General features: G+C 36.0%; 1 protein-coding gene across 1 annotated transcript in view; it reads left to right on the top strand.

The window, feature by feature from the left end:
• Gad1 (glutamate decarboxylase) overlaps positions 1-27,000 on the top strand; it is a 123,901-nt gene that overhangs the window by 84,099 nt on the left and 12,802 nt on the right. Inside the window, exons 4-9 of the mRNA XM_089089933.1 lie at positions 4,744-4,823; positions 6,996-7,167; positions 10,000-10,067; positions 16,678-16,756; positions 18,833-18,982; positions 22,149-22,346. Of these exons, the coding sequence (XP_088946059.1) occupies positions 4,744-4,823; positions 6,996-7,167; positions 10,000-10,067; positions 16,678-16,756; positions 18,833-18,982; positions 22,149-22,346 (747 nt within the window). The remainder of the gene's footprint in view (positions 1-4,743; positions 4,824-6,995; positions 7,168-9,999; positions 10,068-16,677; positions 16,757-18,832; positions 18,983-22,148; positions 22,347-27,000) is intronic.

Here is a 27,000-nt window from a genome sequence, read left to right as displayed (position 1 = left end):
GCTTTTTTTTCAATTTTGATTATTTTCTGTTGTACCTCAAAAATTGACCCCCCCTCCCCTGCCCTCAGAAAGGGGGGAACGAAGGGCCTCTGAGCCTTCCTCTTGAGGCAGATCCCATTTATTTTCGATTCTGAGTATTTTTGGTTTTCCCTCCAAAATTGACCCCCCCCACCCCAGCCCTCAGAAATGGAGGAAGGAGGGGCCACTGAGCCTTGCCCTTGAGGCAGATCCCATTTATTTTCGATTCTGAGTATTTTTGGTTTCCCTCCAAAATTGACCCCCCCACCCCGGCCCACAGAAATGGGGGAACGAAGGGCCTCTGAGCCTTCCCATTGAGGCAGATCCCATTTTTTTTTCGATTCTGAGCATTTTTAATTTTCCCTCCAAAATTGACCCCCCCCCCCCCCTGCCCGCAGAAATGGGGGAAGGAGGGGCCACTGAGCCGTGACCTTGAGGCAGATCCCATTTATTTTCGATTCTAAGTATTTTTTGTTTCCCTCCAAAATTTACCCCCCTCCCCTCCCCTGCCCTCAGAAATGGGGGAACGAAGGGCCTCTGAGCCTTCCCCTTGAGGCAGATCCCCTTTATTTTCGATTCTGATTTTTTTTTGTTTTCCCTCCAAAATTGAGCCCCTATTCCCCTGCCCTCGAAAATGGGGGAACGAAGGGCCTCTGAGTCTTGCCCTTGAGGCAGATCCCATTTATTTTCAATTCTGAGTATTTTTGGTTTTCCCTCCAAAATTGACCCTCCCCCCCCTGCTCTCAGAAATGGGGGAACGAAGGGCGTCTGAGCCTTCCCCTTGAGACAGATCCTGTTTATTTTCGATTGTGGGTATTTTTGGTTTTCCCCCCATAATTGACCCCCTCCACCCATGCCCACAGAACGGGGGGCACGACGGCCATTAGAGCCGTCACCGTGAGGCCGATCCCATTTATTATTGATTCTGAGTATTTTTGGTTTTCCCTCCAAAATTGACCCCCTCCCCTGCCCTCAGAAATGGGAGAACGAAGGGAACGTTAAACTATTTTAAATTGACAACACTGTTCAAACATCACATGTTTATTATAAAGTACACAATCACCTCATCTCCTCCAAAATACTTTTCAGCCATTTCTAGATAAAAATTTTTATTTCAAGTAAATCCTTAATATGATCAAATTCGCGAATACTACACTCCAAGTCGCAAATCTCATTACCCCTTTTTAAATGTCAATCAAACAATTCTGATTGTAGCGTCCAAGTTTTTAATAACAAAGCCTACACACATGTACACACTATGCTTTCAAAAAACCAGTCTGGTTGAAAAACTTGGAGTTGAAACAAACTTGTGTGGGGAATACTGCTATCTTTTTAGCAATGTTTAGGAACAGGAGGGGAATCCCCGCTCGTTTGGAATGGTACCAACGGGGCATGAGCAAATAGAACGTAGCTTCATGACGTGTTTTAATCACGTGTAGAGGTCCCCATAGAATAACAATGGAAGGGACATAGAATAGCATGGAAGGAACATAAGCCAAGCAAATAACATGGGAATTGCTATGGCACCGAGCAAAATGGTACCTCTTTCCTTACTTTCATGGCACCATAGGGCGAGTGAGGAGCGACAAAGGTGAGCCAAAAGGGGACTTATGAAATTCAGTATTTTTCACTGAGTTTTAAACTTAATTCAGTTAGTTCAGTTTCCGAATTTAATGCTAATTAAAAAAGAAACCAAGTTTTTCAGCTGAAACTTAGGAACTAAACCAAAAACAGACCAAAACTGTTTGTATATGAGGGGGCTGCCCCCTTGTCAATACCTCTTTCTTCACGCTAAAGTTTTTTAGTACTTTAAGAAAGCTTCTTATTCAAATTAAACGGCCCTTGTGCTTCAGGAGTCGTTCTGAAAGAATCGGGACAAAAAGTTAAACTTTACCGTAAAGAGCGAGGTACTGACAAGGGAGCAGCCCCCCTCATATACGAAATAGTTTCTGCTCGTTTTAAGTTTTAATGCTGCTCCTTACTTTCAGTAATTGTTTTTATTTTATATCTGATCCTTTGTTAAATACTACCGGGAAATCCACCCCCTCCTCTGTGGAAAACTCCCCAAAGAAAAATTCCTCTTTGGAAAGTTCCTCCCGCGCAAAATCCCAACGGAAAATTTCCCCAGACAAATCCATCCTCACTACCCCCCCCCCCCCCGAAATATTTGCTGCCAATAATTAGGCCAAGGAAATTCACCTTGGCCTACTTTAACTTGAAAAAAACCTGTTTTTAGATAATTTCTGATCGTTTATCAAATCATGCCGGAAATTTCACCTCCTTAGAAAGCGTTTCCCAGTCCCCCCCCCCTCCCCGCCAATGGAAATTTTCTTTTAACCCCGCTGAAAATTTCCCCTAGACCATTGTCTTGGATAATTCCCCTGGAATAACTTCACATGTAAAATTGAGTCGCAAACGAGAAAGCAAGACAAACTTAAAGGATTCTGAATAAGAGTTCTAGCATACTCCCCCCCCCCCTGTGAAATTCTGCCTTGAAAGTTCACTCCCGGAAACTTCCCTCTTCACGGAAAAATCCTCCCCCACATAAAATTTGTTGCCTTCCCGTATACCTCCCAATAACAAATACTATGTGTAAAGAACTGTCAAATTTTACAGCTTGCAGATCTTCCCCCAGGGACTGTGGGGGGATCATGTCATGCCCAGAGGCATAGTTGTTGGAACTTTCAACTAGGCTACACTGAACAAACTACCTATCTAAAAATTCTGATTGGATAACTTTGGGGAAAAGGGGCGTGGGAAGGGGACTGGTTGTCCCCTAATCTTTTTGGTCACTTTAAAAGGGCACTAAAACTTCTAATTTCTGTGGAAATGAGGCCTCTCCCGATCCTTTAGGGTCATTAGTTCGGTACAATCACCCCAGAAAAAAAAAAAACACGCATCCATGATCTTTCATCTGGCAACAAAAAAAATTACAAAATTCCACATTTTTGCAGATAGTAGCTTAAAACCTCGGCCTATATTGTTCTCTAATACACTCAACCTGGTGGTTAGATTTTCATAAAGATTCCTTGACTTTTTGGGGTGTTTCCACCCTTTTTGAAAATCAAACAAATCTTCTCAGGCTCGTAAGTTTTGATGGGTAACATTAAACTCAATGATGTTATACATTTTGAATCAGCATAAAAAGCCAATTCTTTTAATGTCTCTACTGTTATGAAAATTCTGTTTTCTTAGAGTTACTATTGGACCGAGTTGCTCGTTACTTACAGTTCGTTACCACAAACTGCTTGATATCACGAGACCTATTTTAGAAAAAATTGAGCCCAGCGTTTAATTACAGAGAAATAAAAGTAAAATAGATTGGTGATTATATTTTCTATTTGCTCATCTCAATCGTGGTAGAACAAAAATTTATTTCCCTTATGCTTTTCAATAATAGGAACTTGAAAGCCTTTTTTTTATAATAAAAAAGAAACTTGGTACTACAGCAAAAGAGGTAGCTTATTTTTTATTTTTTTTAATGGAAGATTAAACAATTTTAGGATTGTTGCAGGTTATTTAGAAGCAACCATATTTAAAACCTTTTAAATGCGAAATTTTACGAAAGAAACACAAAGTCCTAAGAAAAGCTTAAAGTATAACTACAGGCCCATATGCAAGATCTATTTTTCAGGTATGCCTACAAAAAAAATGATAATTTAATAAAAAGAGCTTATAAAACCTTAAAAGCGGATTTCTTTAGGGTTTTTTTTATTGCGGGAGAAGGGTGCTCCGGCACCAAGACCCCCTTCCCTTCTCAACGTCCGTCCTTGTATTGAAATATCATGTAGTAAAGCGTAAATAGCTGTTTTTATTTCTTTTTTTTTGTGGTTCAGACTAGTTTATTAAACCGGTAAAGAAGAAAATTGATAGATTTTTGGCCCATAATTCACGAAAAGGATTTAATTTTCATATACGGGTGTAGCCTTAATTTTAAACTTTCTGGAAGGAAAAATAGGAAGGAAAAGAAAGTGTATTTTTTTTTCTGTTGTTTCTAATAAAAGTTTCGGAGCTTCTTTTGAAACACTTAGAGCACTTGCGGCCCTCTTTGGACGGATTGCAGCAAGATTTCCGGCTGGTGATGGGCGAGAAAGGAATTAAAAGATGCAGGGAGGGGGTGTGAGAAAAGTGCTTCCTTCAAGAATACAATTAAATACTTCCTTTCGTTCTCTTTAGGCAGTCTTAGAACAAAGAATTCTACAATATACAAAACAATTTGCCTAATTAAATAATAATTCTGACCTAAAATGCTCAACTTACAAAAAACGGTACTTTTCAAGATGCCGGTAGTCACGCTATAAGTGAAGTTTCGTTAATGCTAATGAAATAAAACAAAATATGATGAAAATAAAATAGTTCAGAAACAAATTTGGGCTATATATTTGCATATTAGGCGGGGGGGGGGTAAAGTATAGCATATATTAAATGCGTAGCCTAACCTAACCCAACCTAGGTACCTTTTATTGCCCCTAAACCCCAAAAAACTAAAGTTTGAAAATAGTTCCCGGAGAGAGGAACCCTTTGTTTTACAGTGTCTCACCGGGTAATGCTATCTGATCTTCAATACAATTCTTGCGTGACTACTGGGTATCTTAAAAAGTACCAAAAAAACAATTCTTTATCTAGCGAAATTCCTGCCAGTGTTATTCTATTTCCTTCTATTACTTTGTTTATTACTATTATGTCCTGTTCTCTCCTGTATTCTATTTTATTGCTTCTTTTTAGTCCCACTACTCAATCATGAGTGCAGCAAATGTTACAGGAATTGGGATTGATAATTGTGTTGAAGTACCGTGCGATAATGCGTAAGTGGCTCTTCTTGGTTTTCCTTTTATTAAACAAGCTCTCAAACGTTTAGACGACCTCACCCCTAGTCTTTTTTAGCTTTTGAGACGTAATTTTTCAACTACTTTAATATTTTATATTCAAATTTTCTAAATTAGCAATAAAATAAGTATATTGACGTATCTGTTTTCTTCTAAAGGTCGTCTAATACATTAAGGATCACTATCACCCATGGAAAGTTCTCCAAGGCAAAGTTCTCCCGGTGTTGGTGTGAGCACAGATGTCTGAAGTCAAAACCCCGCTAGTATCAAATAGTTTTAACCAAATAGAAAAGGAGATGTCATTGTCTTATAATTCCGTGTTGAAAAGTGTGATGTAATTGCATGGGTCTTTATTTGTAACGTATATTTGAAAAATATTCCCTATATCTGGAAAGACCAGTCAGATAACTTTATATATAGATTTTTTTGTTACACGGTATATTCACATAATATTTACATACGGTAACAAATTTAAAGCAGGCAAAGATAATTTATTATCCGATTGATTCTTTTGTATAAAATCCTAGCTACTTCCACTACTATCAACAACCCACTGCAGCACGAAACCCCCTTTTAGCCCAATACATGCTCCTCCTGCACCCCAGTCTTTTAAAGATTCAGTCTTTATCTCCTCCCATGAAGTTTTAATTATTAAATACTTCCTAATGAACTATTCCCACCCAACAGGGGACGACCTGATCTTTGTTCTGTGCCAGTTGGGTGGCCAACAAATACAATTATTGGTTAGCTATCATCCTTGACTCATTAGACATGTCCTAGAAAGCTCAGCCTTTCTTTCACTATTGCTCTAGGAAGTGGGATCCTAAGCAATAAAATGAAACGAGAAGCATTTAATCACAATCTTTTAAAAAGTGATTTTTTTTTTCCTCCGTAGTTTAATTTCCCCATATTTTGTATTTAATACCACTAACTATAAAATTAAGGCTACAACTGCCAAAAAAAGTATATTAAAGTAAAGAGTTGTATATAGTCCATAATTTTCGGAAATGCGGTGTTCTTTCTTTCACAATTTTAATTCCAGTGTTTTCAACCTTGCTGATTTTAAGTATAATATTGCAATACGATGTCTAAAATAAAAAAATGAGCCAGAAGGTAAACATTTCATAGGGGGTGTCTAGAAACCCAAGCCTCAGAACTTGAATCTGCTGAAATTCCTACGGCTTGTGTGTAGACGAAAAGAAGGAAAAGATAGGCAGACCTACAAAAAATCAAAAGCCCTCCCCTGTTTATGTTATAATAAGTGAGAAGTTCAATCGGTAACAAAATTCGTGTACCGAAGGAGCATAATATCATCAAGAAACAACTGCTCCAGCAATTTAAAACTAAGTCTTTCCCTGAGAAGTGGGAGAAGCTACTCCCACTTTTTAGGAAGAAGTGCATGTCGATGCAACTGACAATGCTATAAAATTTCAGCCTACGAGACTAAAAAACTTCGTCACTTAGCTAGAACAACCCATCGAGACAGAATCTCAAAGACTCTCGAACACGAATGAAGTGGGAATCAACAACTCTTCAGAAAGTGCGACTACAGAAACTAAGTTGGTTGGGTCACACACATCGAACAGAAAAATTACCACTACCAAATTTGTCTTGAAAGGAAGGGTCCACGGAAGGCACAATCCTGGGGAACCAAAGGAGAGACGGTGTTAAAACTTCAGGATCGATCCCTTATGCCTTCTAAAGCAAGCACACAACTGGACATCATATAGACTGACGCATGAACGTGGTAAGGAGATGCTCTCAACACGTCCTAAAGGGACATCTGGAAAGTAATGCAAATAATTTATAGAGGGGCTTGAAATGTTGGAGAGAGTGGTAAAAACAAATCTTAGAAATGTTGCAAAAGGTCCCTTCTTCACTGTCATTAGTTTCACATAAAGCTTAGAAATAAATTATTAGAAACCCAATGCCATGTATAGTCTTTATGGAACACAATTGTGAAGGCACGTATGTAAGAAACTACTTGGGGCTTGAAATTTGGGTGTGGGTAAATTCTCCTATTTTTTCATCTTCTTAGAATATATTTTTCAAGTTTTTGCAAATAAATAGCCTGTTAATCTTCTATGTATGATTATAATTCTCAATGTATTTCAACTTGCGCTATAGACTAAATTGATAGTATAATTACAGTGGCCATATGCTACCTGAAGAATTGGAGAGACTCGTCAAAGAAGCTTTGAAGTGTGGCAAAAAACCCTTCTTCGTTAATGCTACTGCTGGTACCACAGTGTTTGGAGCTTTTGATCCATTGAATGCTATAGCTGACATATGCGAGAAATATGGTCTATGGATGCACGTTGACGTAAGTTATATTTCTGTAGTACTATTCAAAACAAATAAGAAGAGTTAACATAAAATGGGGTTCACAATTATGTAACCCCTTAATGATTTAGTAGCCAACTAAACTTTACGGCTACCTATTTTAATTCCAAGAGTACTAACAAAATACAAAAAAAATAATCGATGCTATCCTGTCCCTCAGTATTTTTGGGCCGTGACAAAGACCACAAAGTATATTTTATTCATCATCATCATCATCATCTTATTTATAACCCGTCACAAAAGAACTGGGCAAACCCCAGAAAAGGTCAGAAAGGTTCAAGAAAAAGAAAAAAAGAAACAACAAAGATAAAAACACACTTTGACAACTACGAGTAAGGGACAAACAGTAGTTATCAAGGATGGGAAGACTTCTGGCATTCAGTATATAAATCGTGAATACGCCTCTAAATAAACTCAGCTCGATTTACCAATTGATGCTTTCTCTGCGGAAAATAGTCCATGTTGTCCATGTTGTCCATTACTTGTCCATGTTGGCAGTTCCATTAAATACTTTGCAAATCAAACAGTTCGTGCTAACGAGCTATAAGTACGAAGCGACCCGGTTCAATAGCAACCAAAACTCTAAAAACAGAATTTTGATACCAATAGATACATCAAAAGAATCAAATTTTTATGTTGATTTCAAACATGTAAGTTTCACCAAGTTTAGTCTAAGGCCTACCCATCAAAAGTTACGAGCTAGGGAAAATTTGCGTTATTTTCCAAAAAAGAAGCTAACACTCCTTAAAGGTCATAGAGTCTTAATGAAAATCACACCATCAGATTCAGCGTATCAGAGAAGAGAGATTTTAAGCTCATATCTGGAAAAATGTGGAATTTTATATTAGTTGCAAGAAGAAAGATTACGGATGTGTGTGTGTTTTTTTAAGGGGTTTTTGCATTGACCCAGTGGTCCTAGCATATTGTAAGAGGGCTCATTCAAACGGAAATTAAAAGTTATAGTGCCTTGTTTAAGTGACCAAAAAACTAGAGGGCAACTAGACCCCTCCCACGCTCATTTTTTCCCAAAGTTGCCCGATCAATATTTTGAGATAGCCGTTTTGTTCAGCATAGTGGAAAAATATAATAACTCTGTCTATGAGGATGACTTGATCTCCCCGCAGTCTCCAGCGAAAGGGCTGAATAGTATGAAAATTGCCCAACTTTTACATATAGTACCGGTTTTTGGGAAGTATACAGACGTTTTCAGGGGAGATTTTTTCTGAAGGAGGGTCGGGGGAAGGGATTTAAGTGGGAGGATCTTTACATGGAGGAATTTTTCATAGGGAAATAGAATTTTTCATTAAGGGGGTGCCAAATATCTCAGAATTATTTAAAAAACTATCAGAAATGAAATAGAAAAAGAAGTCTTTAACTGAAAGTAAGGAGCAACATTAAAACTTAAAATAAACAAAAGTTATAGCGCTAATGAGGGGGTCCACCCCCTCTTCAATACCTCTCTCTTTACGCTAAAGTTTTTTTTAGTACTTTCAAAAAAGCTATTTATATTAATCAAATGGTCTTTGTGATTCAGGGGTCATTCTTGAAGAATTGGAGCAAAATAGAATTCCAGCGTAAAGAGCACTATATTGACGCGGGAGCGAACCTCCTCATATACTAATCCGTTTTAATTTCTAATGTTGCTCCTTACTTTCAACTAAATAAACTTTTTTTTTGTTCAATTTCAAATAAAGGCGACGAACTTGCTTTCTGTTAAAAAAAAAAGCCCAAACAGGAGCAAGGGCAAGTAGGTGAGAAACTGTTAGGCTATTGCATATCTGCGACCGTTGAATTCTACTCAGATATGAAATGTTTGAAGCCAGGGATGCATACGAAGTACAGATCTAGCTAGCATAATTTTTCAATGCCAGGTTTGCGGTTTCTTTTTGATTTGCTCTAATAGGCATACCCAGGTAAGTAAGACTGCTAGAAAAACGAAGTTACGAGCCATATAGGCTTATTGAATTTCTATTTCTTTTATAGCTAAACTTAGTTTCAGTTTTCGAATTCGAATTCAGTTATTGAATTTCTATTTCTTTTATAGCTAAACTTAGTTTCAGTTTCGTTTATTTATATTTAAAAACAAAATACATAACACACATAACGTTCCCGCCAGGAAAGCACAAAAAAAAGGTAGAATAGCTGTTTTATCAGTTTTAAAACTCAAACCAATGTACTCATACTCTTCTTGGAGAAGTTCAAAAGTCAAAGACCATCCATGGAAAGTACGTGAAAGGTCCTATAAATCATCTGCAAACGTAGCTACGGAGAAATCAACACCTTTGAATATAAATTTACAGTTCAACTTATCCTGAGCACCAGTAACAAAATTATTAAAAAGAAACTGAATAGGTCAAAGGTCTTTGGCGTGCACCTTTTTGGATCGGAAATAGCAGACTACCATCTTTAATTCCAGCTCTCAGACTACTATACAAATATCTTAACCAAATAATAACCATAGTATCAATACCTTTCAAATGAGAATCAATCAAAACCTACGAAAATAAACACGAGTCAAAAGCTCATAAAAAAACGAGTGCACACAAGACCAAGATATCACCTCTGTCTTCAATATCCTTCAGCTTACTTATAAGTAGAAAGAGAGTCTGCTCGCTAACTAAGCCAATTTTTGGTCTTCCAAGAAAGGAAAAAATAAATCTGGCTTGCCTCTAGGTCTTTGTCATGGCGGAGCGGCATGTGCATAACACTAGATTAATCGTCATTAATTTAATCAATTATCATTAATTAGATTAATGTAAATTTTTTCATATTATCTGAGTGCGTAAAGTAACCCTGTTTTAATTACTTTTAGGCTGCTTGGGGCGGCGGATTGCTCCTCTCCAAGAAGTATAAGAATCTACGATTCAAGGGAGTAGAGAGGTAAATGACAACTGTTACCATTATTTTTATTATCAAAAATCATAATTGACTGGTTAAGGCGATTAGACACCTTAAAAACTATTTTACGAGTCTCAGTGTTGAATGGCCATCTCAAAACCGAAGGGCTCATTTGCCAATTTTTCAAGCACCCCCGGAAACTCCCAAAGCTGAAAAACAAGCCAAATGATATTTGCTTTAAATTTTGGTAAAAATTGAAAGGGGATCTAAAATGTGTCAACAGTTCGAAAGATAACGAGAGGCTAGTTTGAAATAAAGGGAAGTTGTAATCTTTTACTCATTGTAAAGCAAAGCACGTCTGTTCAACCTACGACATAAATAATGTTCCCAGTGTCTGCAAAGTTTTCAAGAAAAGTGGATAGCAGCACAGAGAACTCCTAAAGCTGGCGAATTGCTCTTGTGATACTTCCTTCGATATTTTCCCAACAGGTATGCTAGAATATTTTTAAGGACTACCCCTTCATGAACTTTAAGCAGAAAATTCTGATCTGTTTAATCAAAAAACAAACTTCATGCTTTCTAATGATGTAAGTTTCATAAAATCTCAATATCTCGATCTCCACTACAAAACCGGATAAGATAAATGGTTTTTCCAAGATTTCTGGAGAAGTAGGTACCTTTTTTAGTTTTCTGTTGTTTATTCGGATCTCTTATCTAAGCTTTACGAGTTAAGGCATGACCGCTCAGTCAATTCTAAGTAGTTTGGCCCCACAAATAAAAAAAAGTTTATAATGGACGAGATACGGCGATTCTTTAAGTTACCGCATCCTCTTAAAGAGGCTAGAAAACTGACATAATAGGAAGCTTAACCACACATCTTGAGAAAATCAACTTCAATTTCACCAATCAACTTCACCTAACATTATCTAACTCAGACTGTCCGTCCTGGCTTTTTCTCCAATTAGCCATGGCTCTTAACGTTTTCATCACAGTCCACTAACGCTGTTTGATTCAAAAATCAATTTTCCACCCAATCAATTCTAAGTAGTTTGGCACCATAAACTAAAAAAGATATTAATGAAAGAGATACGGTGATTCTTTAAGTGACCGCGTCCTCTTAAGGAGTCTGTAAAACTGACATAATAGGAAGCTTAACCGCGTATCTTAAGAAAATCAACTTCAACTTTACCAATCAACTTCACATAACATTATGTAACTCAGACTGTCCGTCCTGGCTTTTTCTCCAATTAGGCATGGCTCTTTACGTTTTCATCACAGTCCACTAGCGCTGTTTAATTCAAAAATCAATTTTCCACTCAATCAATTCTAAGCAGTTTGGCACCATAAACTAATAAAGATATTAATGAAAGAGATACGGTGATTCTTTAAGTGACCGCATCCTCTTAAGGAGTCTGGAGAATTGACATAATAGGAAGCTTAACCGCATATCTTAAGAAAATCAACTTCAACTTCACCAATCAACTTCAAATAACATCATGTAACTCAGACTGTCCGTCCTGACTTTTTCTGCAATTAGCCATGGCTCTTAACGTTTTCATCACAGTCCACTAACGCTGTTTAATTCAAAAATCAATTTTCCACCCAATCAATTCTAAGTAGTTTGGCACCATAAACTAATAAATATATCAATGAAAGAGATACGGTGATTCTTTAAGTGACTGCGTCCTCTTAAGGAGTCTGGAAAACTGAAATAATAGGAAGCTTAACTGCATATCTTAAGAAAATCAACTTCAACTTCACCAATAAACTTCACATAACATTATGTACCTCAGACTGTCCGTCCTGGCCTTTTCTCCAATTAGCCATGGCTCTTAACGTTTTCATCACAGTCCACTAACGCTGTTTAATTCAAAAATCAATTTTCCACCCAATCAATTCTAAGTAGTTTGGCACAATAAACTAATAAAGATATTAATGAAAGAGATACGGTGATTCTTTAAGTGACAGCATCCTCTTAAGGAGTCTGGAGAATTGACATAATAGGAAGCTTAACCGCATATCTTAAGAAAATCAACTTCAACTTCACCAATCAACTTCACATAACATTATGTAACTCAGACTGTCCGTCCTGACTTTTTCTCCAATTAGCCATGGCTCTAAACTTTTTCATCACAGTCCACTAACGTTGATTTTAATTCAAAAAACAATTTTCCACCCAAACAGTTCTAAGTAGTTTGGCACGACAAACTAAAAAAAAGCTATTAACGAAAGCGATACGGTGATTATTTAAGTTACTGCATCCTCTAAAAGTGGCTAGAAAAGTGACATAATAGAAAACTTAACCTCATATCTTAAGAAAATCAACTTCAACTTCACCAATAAACTTCACCTAACATCATCTAACTCAGACTGTCCCTCCTGGCTTTTTCTTCAATAAGCCATGGTTCTTAACTTTTTCATCACAGTCCACTAACGTTGATTTTAATTCAAAAATCAATTTTCCACACAATCAATTCTAAGTCCTCTTAACGAGTCTTGAAAACTGACATAATAGGAAGCTTAACCGCATTTCTTAAGAAAATCAACTTCAATTTCTCCATTCAACTTCACCTAACATTATCTAACACAGACTGTCCGTCCTGGCTTTTTCTCCAATTAGCCATGGCTCTTAAATTTAACATCAGATAAAACCCCAAATATTTCTCCAATTAGCCATGGCTCTTAGCTTTAACATCAGATAAAACCGCAAATATTTTACACTAAAAGATTGTTTTAAGAATACCCCATTCAGACATATTTTATTATTTAAAATAATGGGAGTACCAATTCTACAAAAAGTCACGAAATTCACCTTAAAAACATTAACAGATAGACAGCTGCATCTCTTAAAACTTGCCAGTTCATTTAGGGCCTTATTTGCCTTTTCAGTCAAAATATTTTCGCAAGATGATGTTACTTTGAACACAGTTTCATCAGCAAAGGACGTGATTAGTGTCCCAGGAATATAAAATCGCATGGTATCTTCATAAATTAGGTAAAGTAGGGGCCCAAGCACCAAACCTTGTGGAACTCCGCAATGGACTCTACAGCTTCTCGATTTGCCGCCATGAACATTCACTCTAAGTGTTTTCTCTCCAAGATAAGACTCAAACCAATTCAAAGATAGGCCTACATCCTGAATACCTAAACAACGTAGTCTGCTCAATAAGATCTTAAGAACAACAGTATCAAAAGCTTTGCTAAAATCTATGAAAACTTAAAGCACCAGCTCCCCAGAGTTAACAAAATCGGTGAGATGGTGGACTGTATGTATCGTAGAATGGTCTTTCCTGAATCAAAACTGTGTTTCTGCGATAAATCCATATAGATTCAGATGGTAATACAGTCTTCTATGCATGATCTTTTTATATAGATTTGAAAACAAAGACGACATCGAATCGGTCTCTAATTTGAACAATCTGTCTTCAGACTTCCTTTATACAAAGGAATAACCGTGGCCTCTTGTAATCGTTAAGGAAACTCACCCCTTTTTAGTGACAAGTTAATCAAATATACAAAGCAGGGCAACAAATATACCATTACTAATTTAAATGTTTACAGATTGAGACCATCACTCCCAGATGAAATTCACTTCATCAATCCTATTATTTGATTCATCTCCTCTTCATTAGTTTCAGCAATATTCATATTTGCCCCCAAACCTCTCTAATCTTTAAAAGATTCAGCAATTTTACTGCTATTGTTATATAAAATTTAACATAGTAATTTACTTATTTTTGGATCACACTCATCCAGAACTTAAGAACTTCTCTTCCTTCCATCTACTGTTCGATCGTGAATACTTAAGCTAGCTAAATTTTCATTCTTCTTGCAACGATTTATTAATTCAGTAATAATTTTCAATCTACCTTTCGTGTCCCCTTTATTATTTTCAAATTTCATACCATAATATTTTTGAACACAACATCCGTGAAGCTGATTAGTTTAAATAAGAAATTTTTTGAAGTGATTGAACACCTCCTGTGACTCTGAATTCAAATAAAGTACGTACAAATCATTTCTTTTCTGGATTAATCGAAGAAGCTCCTGGGTTACCCATGGTTTTCTAAGAGTAGATTTCTTCAGCTTGACAGTTCTCATTTTACATGTTAAATCAAATATCGGTTGAACAATACCTACAAACTTATCAAATGCAGCGGGTGGACTTTCATATTTATCATATACCTCTTGCCACGAAAGAACACTCAGTTCTTGCCTAAATTTATCAATATTCTGTTTTTTCAGTTACCTTTTCCTTATTCTCTTTATTTTTGGCTTTTGTGTAAATAGGAAGGAACTCATTAACACCACAGGAAAATGATCAGAAGACTCACTAATTATTACATCAGCATAAAAAGTAGCAAGTAGGCAAGATCGAATAGATAAGTTATCGATTAATGTTTCTGAATGTTGAGTAACGCGCGTTTGAATTCCTACTAAAGGATATAGATCATGACTAACCATAAGGGTAAAAAAAACTCAAAATTATCATTATTCAAACACAAAAAGAACTAAATTAAAGTCGCCCATGCAAATAAACTCGGAAGTACTCAACTGGATCTCATCCAAAACTCGACCAAAACCAAGTGCAGACTCTTCTGATTCGGTGGCTTATATACCTAACTTATGAAAATCTGATTCCCGCCAATTTCCAGCTTAAGAGTAAGAGTTTCAACCTAACCTTCTATCCAAATTGAATAACCCTCCCTCACATTAGCCACAAGATGCTCCTTAACTAGAAATGCTAAACCTCTACGTGCCATCGTTTTTCTATTTTTTACAATAAGCTGGTATCCTGGAAAACTAAAAAGGGACACAAAATGTTCTGACGTTAAAAAAGTCTCACATAGGCCTATAATATCAAATCTGTAATTTGTACTATCAAGCATCTGCAGAATTGCACGATACGATGACGTAACGTGACAATTCCAGGGACCAAGACAAAACCAATTTTTCTCTGTACAGATACTGAAGAATGCAGATTTACATAACAGTTATCTTTATTCGGTCAAAATGTGATAGAAGAACTTTCCTATGCAATACCAGCATGAAGAATATTTTCAGATCGGAACGCATTATTTTCAAAGGTCTTTCGGCTTTCACCACAACTTGAAGATAACTTGGCGCAATACAACTTCTATATAAGAAAAAAAAAAAAAAACAACAACAACAACTAGTGAAAATATGACGACTTTTAACTATTAGCACACACTATTGAATAATATCGTCGATAGACCATAAACGACTCGGAAACGAATCACTAGCGAGACGTAAATAAATCCGACATTGATCAGACCACACTTGCTTACTCCCATATTTATCCCGTGCTAAGTTCAGAACATCAGGTCTTCGTTTTGTCAGATTTTCCGACACAAAAATACCAGTGCGAGCTAATTTTGACTTTTCTTTAAAAAATTTAGAAACAAGGTCCTTAGACTTGAATGTTACAACTACAGGAGCAATTGCATCCTGTTTACTATTACCTTTGCTTAGATTTAATCTTTTAACCTCGATCACATCTTGATTTGATATTTCTAGCTCCATTTTGTTTGTCACTATATCAAGAACTACCGACTTCAAGTCACTATTGGAAGGTTGTTTAACCCTATTGAACATGAGACTATTTAATCTCTTTTCTTGTTTTATACTCATCAAGCTTTTGCTCTGCAACCTTAATCTGCTTCTCAATAAATGAGCACTGATTTTCTAAATGTTCTAAATCATAGGATAAAACAACAAATTTCGGCTCAAATTCAAAAAGTAATGCTCTGTAAATTTCACTTGAAATCGACGATCTTTGCGCTTTGATTGCACTAACTATGTCCTTAGAAAATGACTGTTTGCCTCCAACAGCTGCCAATTTTTCATCTAATCTCTAATCTATTTTCTGAGTATGATTTTCCATGACAGGCAATTCTTGTTCCGTCGCTAACAGTTTCTTGCTCCGTCGCTATTATCTTGGTAATAAGAGCGGTTGATCCTGAAAAGTTATGTAAATTGGTATTTTCAGACCCTTGTCCTTTAAGGTTGTCTTTGCAAATTTCTTTGTAAACGTCTGGTTTCAGCGCAAGTTCTTCAAACACTCCCTTTACACCTTTTCTAGAGTTTTTCATAGCCTCAGCTTTATTACATTCAAAATTTAAATTTGGGACTCATTAACGGACTGGGTATCATGTGTACCGTAGCAGAAAACTAGATACTTGTAATTTCTAGTTTTGTCACTAGACCCAATAGATTGTCACAAATATCGCCAATTGAGGTTTTTGAAAGTCTGTTTATTGACTAATGTTAACTGGACAGGGGAAACATGCAAATTTGGGGTAAAAACCCAAATTTATTTTTATGTTTAATTCAATTTTTGCGTTTATTTTTGAATTTCTCTTATTTGAAGAGTACTTCTGTTCAAATGGTTTGATCACAAATAACTATAACTCGGTTTAAATTCTGCTAGTTGATGGAGCAGATTTATATAATATATAAACTTGACACATTCCTCCAAGTTTCAAAAATATAATATAAAAAAATGTGTCAGTTTTCTTTCAGGTTTTTCCCAACCTGAGAAAATTTTCTAAGACCCGGTACTAGTATACAACCCAGACTTTGGGAAATGCTGACCTAAGCCCTTGAGTCAACTGATCACTTTAATTTATAGGGCCGACTCTGTTACTTGGAACCCCCACAAATTGATGGGAGTCTTACTTCAATGCTCGACTGTTCATTTCAAGGAGAATGTAAGTGTTTTAGTGCTCGGTTTTGTGTTTCGTGCTCGATTGTAAGTGTTTAGTGCTCGATTTTGTGATTTTGTGTTTTAGTGCTCGATTTTGAAGTTTCAAGTAGTTTAAGTGTTAATCTAGGGCAAAAATGAACGAGTTACTTTTTTAAGCAAGTATTTTTTGATTAGTCATGTCAATATTGCTGAATTTCCGCAGCTACCCCCCATATTCTCATATGAGGATAATACATCAAGGCCCTCTCTCCGTATGTTCCCGATTGGCATTGCTTCTTTCACATAAAATGTCTTTGAGAACTCGGACTCTAACAATAACGAATAATACGGATACAAATTTGGTAATGTTTTGCGCCAATGTACTAAAGTTGAAAAATTAATGCTTTACAAAAATTAATTAATTTACAATTTGTAAAATTTATATTTAAAGTTTTTAAAACCAAAAAATCAGAAGTACGCTACAAAATTTTTTGATACGTTATGAAAAGGTTCGACATACTTGCAGCAAAATTGAATTTCTAGATGAACATTTGATAAATTGGATAATCAAAATGATAGACTTTACTTAGAAAGCCCTATACGCTTGATCAGAACTTGAATCGCCATTTCAATTCCACGTTTTAAAGGTTTGAACAATTTTTTTATGTTGATTGTGATGACTAAAAACGATGAATATGATGGTTTTGCGGGTTATCGCGTCAGCCTAGTGTGAAAGGGTTTATTTAAGTGAGAAAGGTTATACGTAGCTTGACGCAACTTTACCACTTAGCATTGTAAATTACGTGCAAATTGTGAAAGCAGCTTAATTTAATGTTTTTGAATTCGCGTAGCCAACCACAACAAAATGTTCCATACACAGTTTGTCTTAACGCTTGTTTTACGTGGATATTCCAAATTTAAGCTGATCTTCCGTTTTTACTCCCAAAATGTGATGTGAGATAGACGGAGACGAGCAAGAACGCATAATAGGAGTTTCCAGTCTGATATTATTGCTCAGCTAATCAGACAGTGTCCTGTACAAAGAATATGTGAAATATTATGAAAATAAAAATTCTTACTAATGATGAAAAGAAAATTCACTAGCGCCATCTAAAGTTTACCAAGATTGTTTTACCCAAACCCTCTGTACACTTGTTATTTGAGGCACTTTAAAATGTCAGAGAGAGAGTAGACAGAATTTCGTTCTCAGTACGTTTATTAACTTGAAATTAACTATCCAGCTTAGCCTACCTTGTGCTGACTAGATTTTGACTTAAAATGAATGATAAAAATAAATTGTGATTAATTGTCACTTACAGATGGGTTTCAGCCTTAATTCTATCGTACTGTAGATTAATCCTATTAAGTATCCAATTTTCTTAGGAATTTTGTATTTTTTAACGAAACCACCCGACGCTAAAATATCAGTGGCGCTAATAATATTTAATTCCTATCTTTTGATGAATCGTCGAAGGTTTAACTTTTATGTATCCCATTTTCTTTTTCTAGTATGTAAAATAAGTAGGGATATTTCTGCTGTGGTAGCTGTCGAAAAGAACAAGCAGGACGTACAGCGCAGCGTTGCTGGACGAAATGATATCTGAAATTTTCCAAAATGGAAAAAGTTGGGTAGGCATAAATTGAATTCAGACGCAATAATATTTATTTTCAAACTCTAACTAAATCTCGCCAAAGCTTGGATACATGTCTGGTGGCTTTCCATCTAGCCAGGTCTAATAATAACTGTCTGGTAATTTTTGGCCAGAATATTTTTGCTAAATGCCGCTAAATTTGGTATGGTCTGTATATTTTTAAAGCTTTCTAAAGCGGACAAAGTTCAGATCTCATTCACTTCACCTTGAAGATGCCATATGATTCCATAAATTTTACTCCTATCAGTTAATTGGTTTTCCTGCAAGGGTTATTCCCTTAAAGAAATGAATAATGGGGGAAAATATTTCGTCCTCATCGTAGAATTTTAAATGCGGATGAGCTGATTAATGGCATATACCTTATACGCGTGTATGGATTTGTATATATTTAATTTATCCCCCCCCCTCCCTCTCCAATATTGTGTAAATCAAGTCTTGTTGTATTTCAGGGTTTGTTATATCAATGCAATCGTCTTGGTGCGGACTACTTATTCCAGAAAGATAAACACTATGACATATCCTATGATACTGGTGACAAGGTTATTCAATGTGGACGTCATAATGACATTTTCAAGCTATGGTTAGCTTGGAGGGCTAAGGTAACATTTTCTAAGAGCTCTATTTGAAGGAGTGGCAAAGGGCCCCACACCTTTGAAACTGCTGTCTTAGTACGAGACTGGAGAAGTTTACTTCATAGTATATACGCCCAAGTCTTTGTAATGTGCTTTCTTAGTAGTATCAGGAAAAAAATCACGTTAGAGAAAAATTGCCTTCAATCTGGAATTCACAGGCAAACAATAGCTTAAGGAGTTTTATTCCTCGTGATGCGAGCTTACCCTGTAGAATTAAAGAACATACTTATCATGCAGCTAATCCCATTATATCAAGAACTTTCAAAGACCAAATAACAAAAACCATTTGAAAATTTGATAAAAAGGATTTAAGGAATTATTGGAGAACAATTGGTAAAAGTAAACCCCGCAATCCATACAGCTTATTCTAATCGATTGCAATTTATAGTCGTCAGTCACAGCCAATGATAAGCATTTTCTTTCACAGAGAATGATTTTCATTGGCTATCAGTGATGAAATCAATTGCAGTAAATTATAATAAGCCATACTGAACGAGGAGGAAATCGATGCTTTGGTACCCGGTTCGAATCTCTTCAAATCTAAAGTCAGGGCCGTAGCTTGTTAATTTCGATATGACAGAAATTTGAAGCTATCCAACAGTTCGTGGCAACAAAGTGTAAGTACGGAGCGACCCGGCTCAATAGTAACCGAAACTCTAAAACACGGAATGTTAATACCAATAGATACATCAAAAGAATCGGATTTTTATGCTCATGTTATATATACAAGTTTTAACAGGAACAGGAACTATTACGTATATGAGATGGGTTGCCTCTCCTCAATAGCTTGCTCTTACGCTGAATTTTCTTTTGTAACTTTTAAAAAAGGTTATTATTCTAATTAAACAGCCTTTGTAATTCAGGAGTCACTGTTAAATAACTGGAACAAAACTAAAACTTAGGTTATTGTAAGCTTATTGTTAGTTTAAAAAAAGTAAAACGAATACGCAAATTTCGTTTTAATTATTCATGTACGGTGAGCCAAATACAAAACGTGTATTAATTCAAAAACATTCAGGAATTAAGAAAAAATAAGTTTTTTTAACTGAAAGTAAGGAGCGACATTAAAACTTAAAACGAACAGAAATTATTCCGTATATGAAAAGGGCTGTCCCTTCCTCAAAACCCCGCTCTTTACGCTACAGTTTGTTATTGTTTTACAAAGTAAAGCTGTGAAAAAGAGTCAAACTTTAGCGTAAAGAGCGGGGCGTTGAAGAAGGGACAGCCCCTTTCATACACAGAATAATTTCTTTTCGTTTTAATTTTGTTACTTTCAGTTAAAAAAACTTTTTTTTTATTTAATCTAAAATCAGAGAGGATGGTTGCCATTGGGTTTTCGGTACACAGTTCGATGCTTCTTTGAATCTGAAATTAGGGCAGTAGTTTTTTAGTTTTGAGACTCAAAGTTATTTAAAGTCGGGGTTCCAGCTTTCAAATTCCGATGCCTCAGGATTTCAGTTCGGATAATTTTGTATTCTCTTCCCAAGCGATAGTTCCAATTCAGAAGAATATGGGGGAGGCAAGGTATTTTTTATTCTATCGATTTCTAATGAAGGCACAAAAAGTTTGATACATAAAATGAAGGCACAAAGAATTTGATACAATGTAACTACAAAACATGCAACAGTTTTTCAGCAGTTAGAACTACTGGGATATGATTATTTAGACACCCCTCAATCTTTAATCTATTCATGAAGCATTTGCCAAAACATTCTCTTCCTTTCCTAAAAGCACACTATTCTTCTCTTAAATTTGTTTACTCAGTATGTTTTAGACTAATAGGCATCATTGTACTTACTAATTCATTCCCTACATAAACCAAGCTTATCCATATACAAGCAGCTCGTAACTACTCACAAGGGATTTTAATTTAAGTTTTTTTAAAAAGCTAGGAACTTTCCCTTTATCAAAAATCATATATTTTATTCTTTATATCTTACCTTTGACTTCGTAAAGACCAATCTCAAAACTCATTACCATAGCACTGTGAATTCTCTTAACACCTTCTTTAAATCATCTTTAGTAAAAGTAATCTGTCCCTCCTAACTATTCAAACCTTATCTCTGAATTATCCATACCATTCCGTGTAATCTAATCACTATTTCCATACCCTAGAAATTTTGGCTCATCCCTCCTTAACACTCTATCACTAATTTAGGTCTGATTCATATCTCTCACTGGGACTAATCTGCAATTACGAACCATCAATTGCTTAGTAATATTTGCCATTAAGCAACATATTCCTGGTTCTGATTACTTTTACCCATGAAAGCATATTAGTATCGTAGGTTAATTTGTTGATTGAGGTGGTTGGGATCCACAGTGACAATATCAAATCTCAACAAGAAGAAGTTGAATGTCCCTAGTAATTCTTTAACACAACTACAAGCATATGTGCCAAAAGACATTACTTACGGGAGGGAATGAAGCCTACTAAATGTTTTGTTCTCAGAAGAGCTTGGCGAAAATGCATTTTAAGACCAGTAACAATAAGTAGAATATTCCTATAAATTGTTATACAAAGCTACAAGCATAAGAACCCACTCACATTTTCTGGGGAGAAGGGGGCAAGCCCGCGAAATATTTTTGTTTTCAGAAAGGTTTGATAAATACAGTTTAGCTTTTTTTTTACCAAATCAGATAGGTAACTAATAAGTTGAAATATCCTTAGTAATTACTTAGCACACTTACAACCGTGAATACACAAATGCTATGTTTTCTGTGGGAAGGGGGGTGCCTGGAAAACATTTTGTTTTCACAAGAGAAAACACATTTCGTTTTCTAAAAAACGTTCGGGAAAAAAATTCCTAACCAGATCTTATGTTCTAATCCGTAGAGGTCTTCCCATCCCATTGCAGGTGCCAATGACTTTGAACAGCATAAAAATGAATACTTGAGAACTCGAAAAGTTCTTTGGTGATCTTGTTGAAGTTTGAAAATTGAGTAATAGACTTTCGAGCCTTAATCAACGCATAAGTGCTCAAATCTCACCTGCTAGTCATCATCTATTACCCTACTATTAAAAACCCCATAACAAAATGAAAAACAAATTTTATAAAAAAAAACGTTTTTTAACCTTTAGTTTCTTCTCATCTTTTGTCACTGTATTTATCATTTTCAATTTGATTTTCAGGGAACAGAAGGCTATGGAAAACAAATGGACCGTTTCATGGAACTTACAGAATATATGATCCAGAAACTGAATGCACAGCCGGATAAGTTCTGGATTATCGTCCCTAAGCCAGAATGTACCAATGTTTGTTTCTGGTATGTTCCAGAAAGACTTCGTAAGATGCCTCACAGTCCAGAAAAAGAAAGACTCTTGGGACAGGTATGCTCTTATACTAATTCTGGAAGACAGAGGAAAGTTGGATATAAGTGATATGCATACGTTTTGGAGTGAAGAGAGTCAATAAGTTTAAAAATAAGTTTTTCAAGAAAAATAAGTTTTTCAAAGAAAAGTAAAGGCCATTTTAAACTTAAACTCAGCAGATACAAATACCTAAGAAAATTCAAACTCAAAACGACCAGAAATTACTATTAAAGAATAAATGAAACCCAAAACGAACAGAAATTAAATAAACAATCATAGGCAAAAACATACAACAAGTAATAATATAAACGAATAAATAGATCTTAAAGCGAGTAATGCTTAGATTGAATATGAAAATCAAGCTTAAAACGAAAAAAAATATTTTGCTATATAAACAATCAATGCAAACAAACATACAATGGATATTAATGTAAACGAATAAATAAATCTTAAAACGAGTGAAACTTAAATTGAATATGCAAATTAAGCTTGAAACTAACAAAAATCACTACAAACAAGAGTTAGAGTATCACCTCCTTTTCTCACTGTAAAAGTCTAATACCTACTGCGTCATTGGCCTTTCACTAAAAACCAGTTTTATTACAAATATTCTCTTTTGTACTTAATACTGAAAATAAACATTAAAATTAAAGTAAAATTTTGAACTGATGAGCTTTCAGGAATTAATATCATTATACATTAAATATTCAGTTTATTTTTGTTATTTCTTTCTGAAGTTGTTCCAGACGAATATAGTTTCACTACAAACAAGAGTTTGGATACTGCCCCCTTCCTTAACTGTAAATAAAAACCAAAAGCCTATTGCGTCATTGATGATTAACTGAAAACGAATTTCATTAGAAATATTTTCTTTTCCAGTTCTTACAGCATTGAAAACAAAAATAAAATTACAGTGACATAAATTCTTGAACTGATGGATTTTTCAACAGTTAATATCATTATGCATCAAATATTCAATTTGATGTTGTTTATACTTTTCAAGACTGTTCAAGACGCATATGGTTTTCAGTAATGCGCCAATGACGCGGTAGAGTTTTAGACTTTTACAGTGAGAGAACGAGGCGACGTCCAGCCTCTTGTTTGTAGTGATATTTGTTCGTTTCAAGCTTGATTTACATATTCAATTTAAGTTTAACTCGTTTTAAGATTAATGTATTCGTTTATATTGATATCTATTGTATGTTTGTTTGCACTGATTGTTTATTTAATTTCAGTTCGTTTTAAGTTTCATTTATACTTCAATAGCAATATATTTGTTTTCGTTAAGTTTCACTCGCTTTAAGATCTATTTATTCATTTATATTATTACTTGTTCTATATTTTCTGCTATGATTGTTCATTTAATTTCTGTTCGATTTGGGTTTCCTTTATTCTTTAATAGTAATTTCTGGTCGTTTTGAGTTTGAATTTTAACAGGTATTTTTATCTGCTGAGATTAAGTTTAAAATTGCCTTTAATTTTCTTTTAAAAAATCATTTTTAGGAAAGTTTTTTTTTAATTAATTTTTGTTCGTTTTTGATTGCAAAAATTTTCAAGTTTTTAAAAATTCCTCACTTAAAAATCGAACTTTTTTAAAGAAAATCAAATTTTCATCAAAGTATTAAAACTGGTATCAAAGTAACAATATCAAAGTGAAAAAATGGGTTTGTGCCAACCTCGGAGTTTTATGATCTGATGTTTCAACTATTTTTAACAAAATGACTATCTCAAATTTTTTATCGGATGGGGTTGGGGAAAAGGGCGTGGGGGGACTAATTGCTCTTCGGTCTCTTATGACTCTTTAAAAGTGAACTAGAACTTTCTGTTTTCAATAAAATGAGCACTCTCTGAAGTTTATACAAGCATCCCTTCTATAAGAACAATATATATCCCCAGAGTATAACTTACAACGCCTGTCCCTGGTCCCTGGGGGGTTAAGTCAACCCCGGTGTTTTAATATCTGATGTTTGAACTATTTTCAACTAAATGGTCACCTCAAATTTTTATCAGATGGGTTTATCCATCAAATAAACCCAAAGGTGTGGAGCGTGGGAGGGGCTAGTCGCCATCCGATCTTTTTTTACTCTGATAAAATGAACTATAGCTTTTAATCTCCATTCAAATGAGCCCTTTCTGAAGTTTATACGAGCACCCCTTTCATAAGAACCATATACAGCCCCAGGACAGAGCTTACAATGCCTGTCCCCCCGGCTTTGGGTGGTTGTGTCGACACCAGATTTTTTGTTATCTGACCTTTGAACTATTTTTACAAAAACGACCATTTCAAAGATTGTATTAAATGCGTGTGAGAGGAAAGGGGCGTGGGGGAATTGTTGCCCTCTGGTCACTTCCTACTCCTAAAACTAAGATAGAACTTGCAATGTCTATTCAATGATCACTCTCTGCTGTTTATACGAACATTTCTTCCACAAAAGCTAGAGAAGCCCTCCAAACATAGCTTACAATACCTACTCCAGACTCCGAAAATGTGTGTCGACCCCAGATTTGTTATTATCTGATCTTTGAACTGTCTTGAAAAAAATGGTTCCCAAAAAAATCTTATTGGATGGGTTTGAGGAAAATAGGACGTGGAGAGGGGGGGGGGGCTAGTCGCCATCCGATCTTTTTTTACTCTGAAAAATTGAACTAGAACTTTTAATTTCAAATTAAATGAGCCCTTTCTGAAGTTTATACGAGCACCCCTTTCATAAGAACCATAGACGGCCCCAGGGCATAACTTACAACGCCCCCCGGGCTTTTGGGGGTTGTGTCGACACCGGAGTTTTTGTTATCTGACCTTTGAACTATTTCTAAAAAAATGGCTATCTCAAAATTTTTATCGGATGCATTTGGGGGAAAAGGGGCGTGGGGGGATAGTTGCCCTCTGATCTCTTTCGACTCTTAAAAACTGAACTAGAACTTTAAATTTCCAACCAAATGAGCCCTCTCTGAAGTTTTTACGAGCATCCCTTCCGCAACAGCTGTATAGGCCCCCAGACATAACTTAAAACGCCTACCCCGGGCCCTGATAGATTTTGTTGACCCCGGAGTTTTCGTTATATAATCTTTGAACCATTTTGAAAAAAATGGTTCCCAAAAAAATCTTATTGGATGGGTTTGAGGAAAATAGGACGTGGAGCGGGGGGGGGGTGCCCTCGATCTCTTTTGACTCTTAAAAACTGAACGAGAACTTTCAATTTCCCGTCATATGAGCCCTCTCTGAAGTTTCTTCGAGCATCCCTTCTATAAGAACTTTATATGCCCCCAGAGCATTCCTTACAACGCTTGCCTCCGGGCCCTGGGGGGTTGTGTCGCCTCGGAGTTTTCATTGTATGACCTTTGAACTATTTTTAAAAAATGGCTATCTCAAAATTATTATCGGATGAGTTTTAGGAATAAGGGTGTGGAGGGGGGGGGGCTAGTTGTCCTCCGATATCTTTTGACTCTTTAAATGTGAACTAGAACTGTCAATTTCCGATCAAATGAGCCCTCTCCGAAGTTTATACGAACATACCTTCCATAATAACCATATATGCCCCCAGAGCAATACTTACAACGCCTACCCCGGGGGGGGGGGGGTGCGTTGACACAGGAGATTTCCTTATCTGACCTTTGAACTACATTTAACGAAATGACCATGCGTAAAGGAGTTTTTGTTATATGAACTTTGAACTATTTTTAACAAAATGGCTACCTCAAATTTTTTATCAGATGTATTTTGGGAAAAAGGGTTTGGGGGGGGGGTAGTTACCCTCCGATCACTTTTGACTCTTAAAGAGAGCACTAGAACTCTTGATTTCCAATCGAATGGCCCCCTTTGAAGTTTATACGACGACCCCTTCTATATAAAGTGCCTCTGAGAAAAAAATTATGGTGGGGGGAGGCTAGCTGTCCTCCGATCACTTTTGATTCTTAAAAAATGAATTACAACTTTCAATTTCCAATCAAATAAGCCCTCTATGAATTCTATACGAGCATTCCTTCCATAACAACCATATATGCCCCCAGGGCATAACTTACAACGCCTACCCCCGGGCCCTGGGGGGCTGTGTCGACACGGGAGTTTTTTGTTATCTGAACTTTGAACTATTTTTAACAAAATGTCTATCTCAAAATTTTTATCTGATGCATTTAGGGCGTGAAGGAGGGGGTGGGGCTAGCTGCCCTCTGATCTCTTTTGACTCTTAAAAAGTGAACGAGAACTTTAAATTTCCAATAAAATGAGACCTCTCCGAAGTTTATACGAGCATCCCTTCCGTAAGAACTATATACGCCCCCAGAGTATCACTTACAACGCCTGCCTCCGGGTCCTGTAGGGTTGTGTCGACACGGGAGTTTTTCTTACCTGACCTACAAACTATTTTTAATGAAATGGCTATTTTAAAATTTTTATCAGATGGTCTTGGAGAAAAAAGTGTGTGGGGGGGCTAGGTGCCCTCGAATTTCTTTTAACTCTTAAAAAGTAACCTTTAACTGTCAATGTCATATATAACGGGCTTCCTATGAAGTTTATACGAGCATCTCTTACATTAAAACCTTACACGCCCCCAGGACAACACTTACATTGGCTACCCCCTGGGCCCTGGGGGGTTGTGTTGATACTGGAGTTTTTGCTATCTAATTTTTGAACAATTTTCAAAAAAATGACTATTTCAAAATTTGTAGAGGAAGT

Source organism: Artemia sp. Qi Xiang Cuo, chromosome 5 (genome assembly GCF_049724085.1).
Source record: "Artemia sp. Qi Xiang Cuo chromosome 5, ASM4972408v1, whole genome shotgun sequence".
Lineage (NCBI taxonomy): Eukaryota > Metazoa > Arthropoda > Branchiopoda > Anostraca > Artemiidae > Artemia > Artemia sp. Qi Xiang Cuo.
This window is presented reverse-complemented; position numbering and strand designations above follow the sequence as displayed.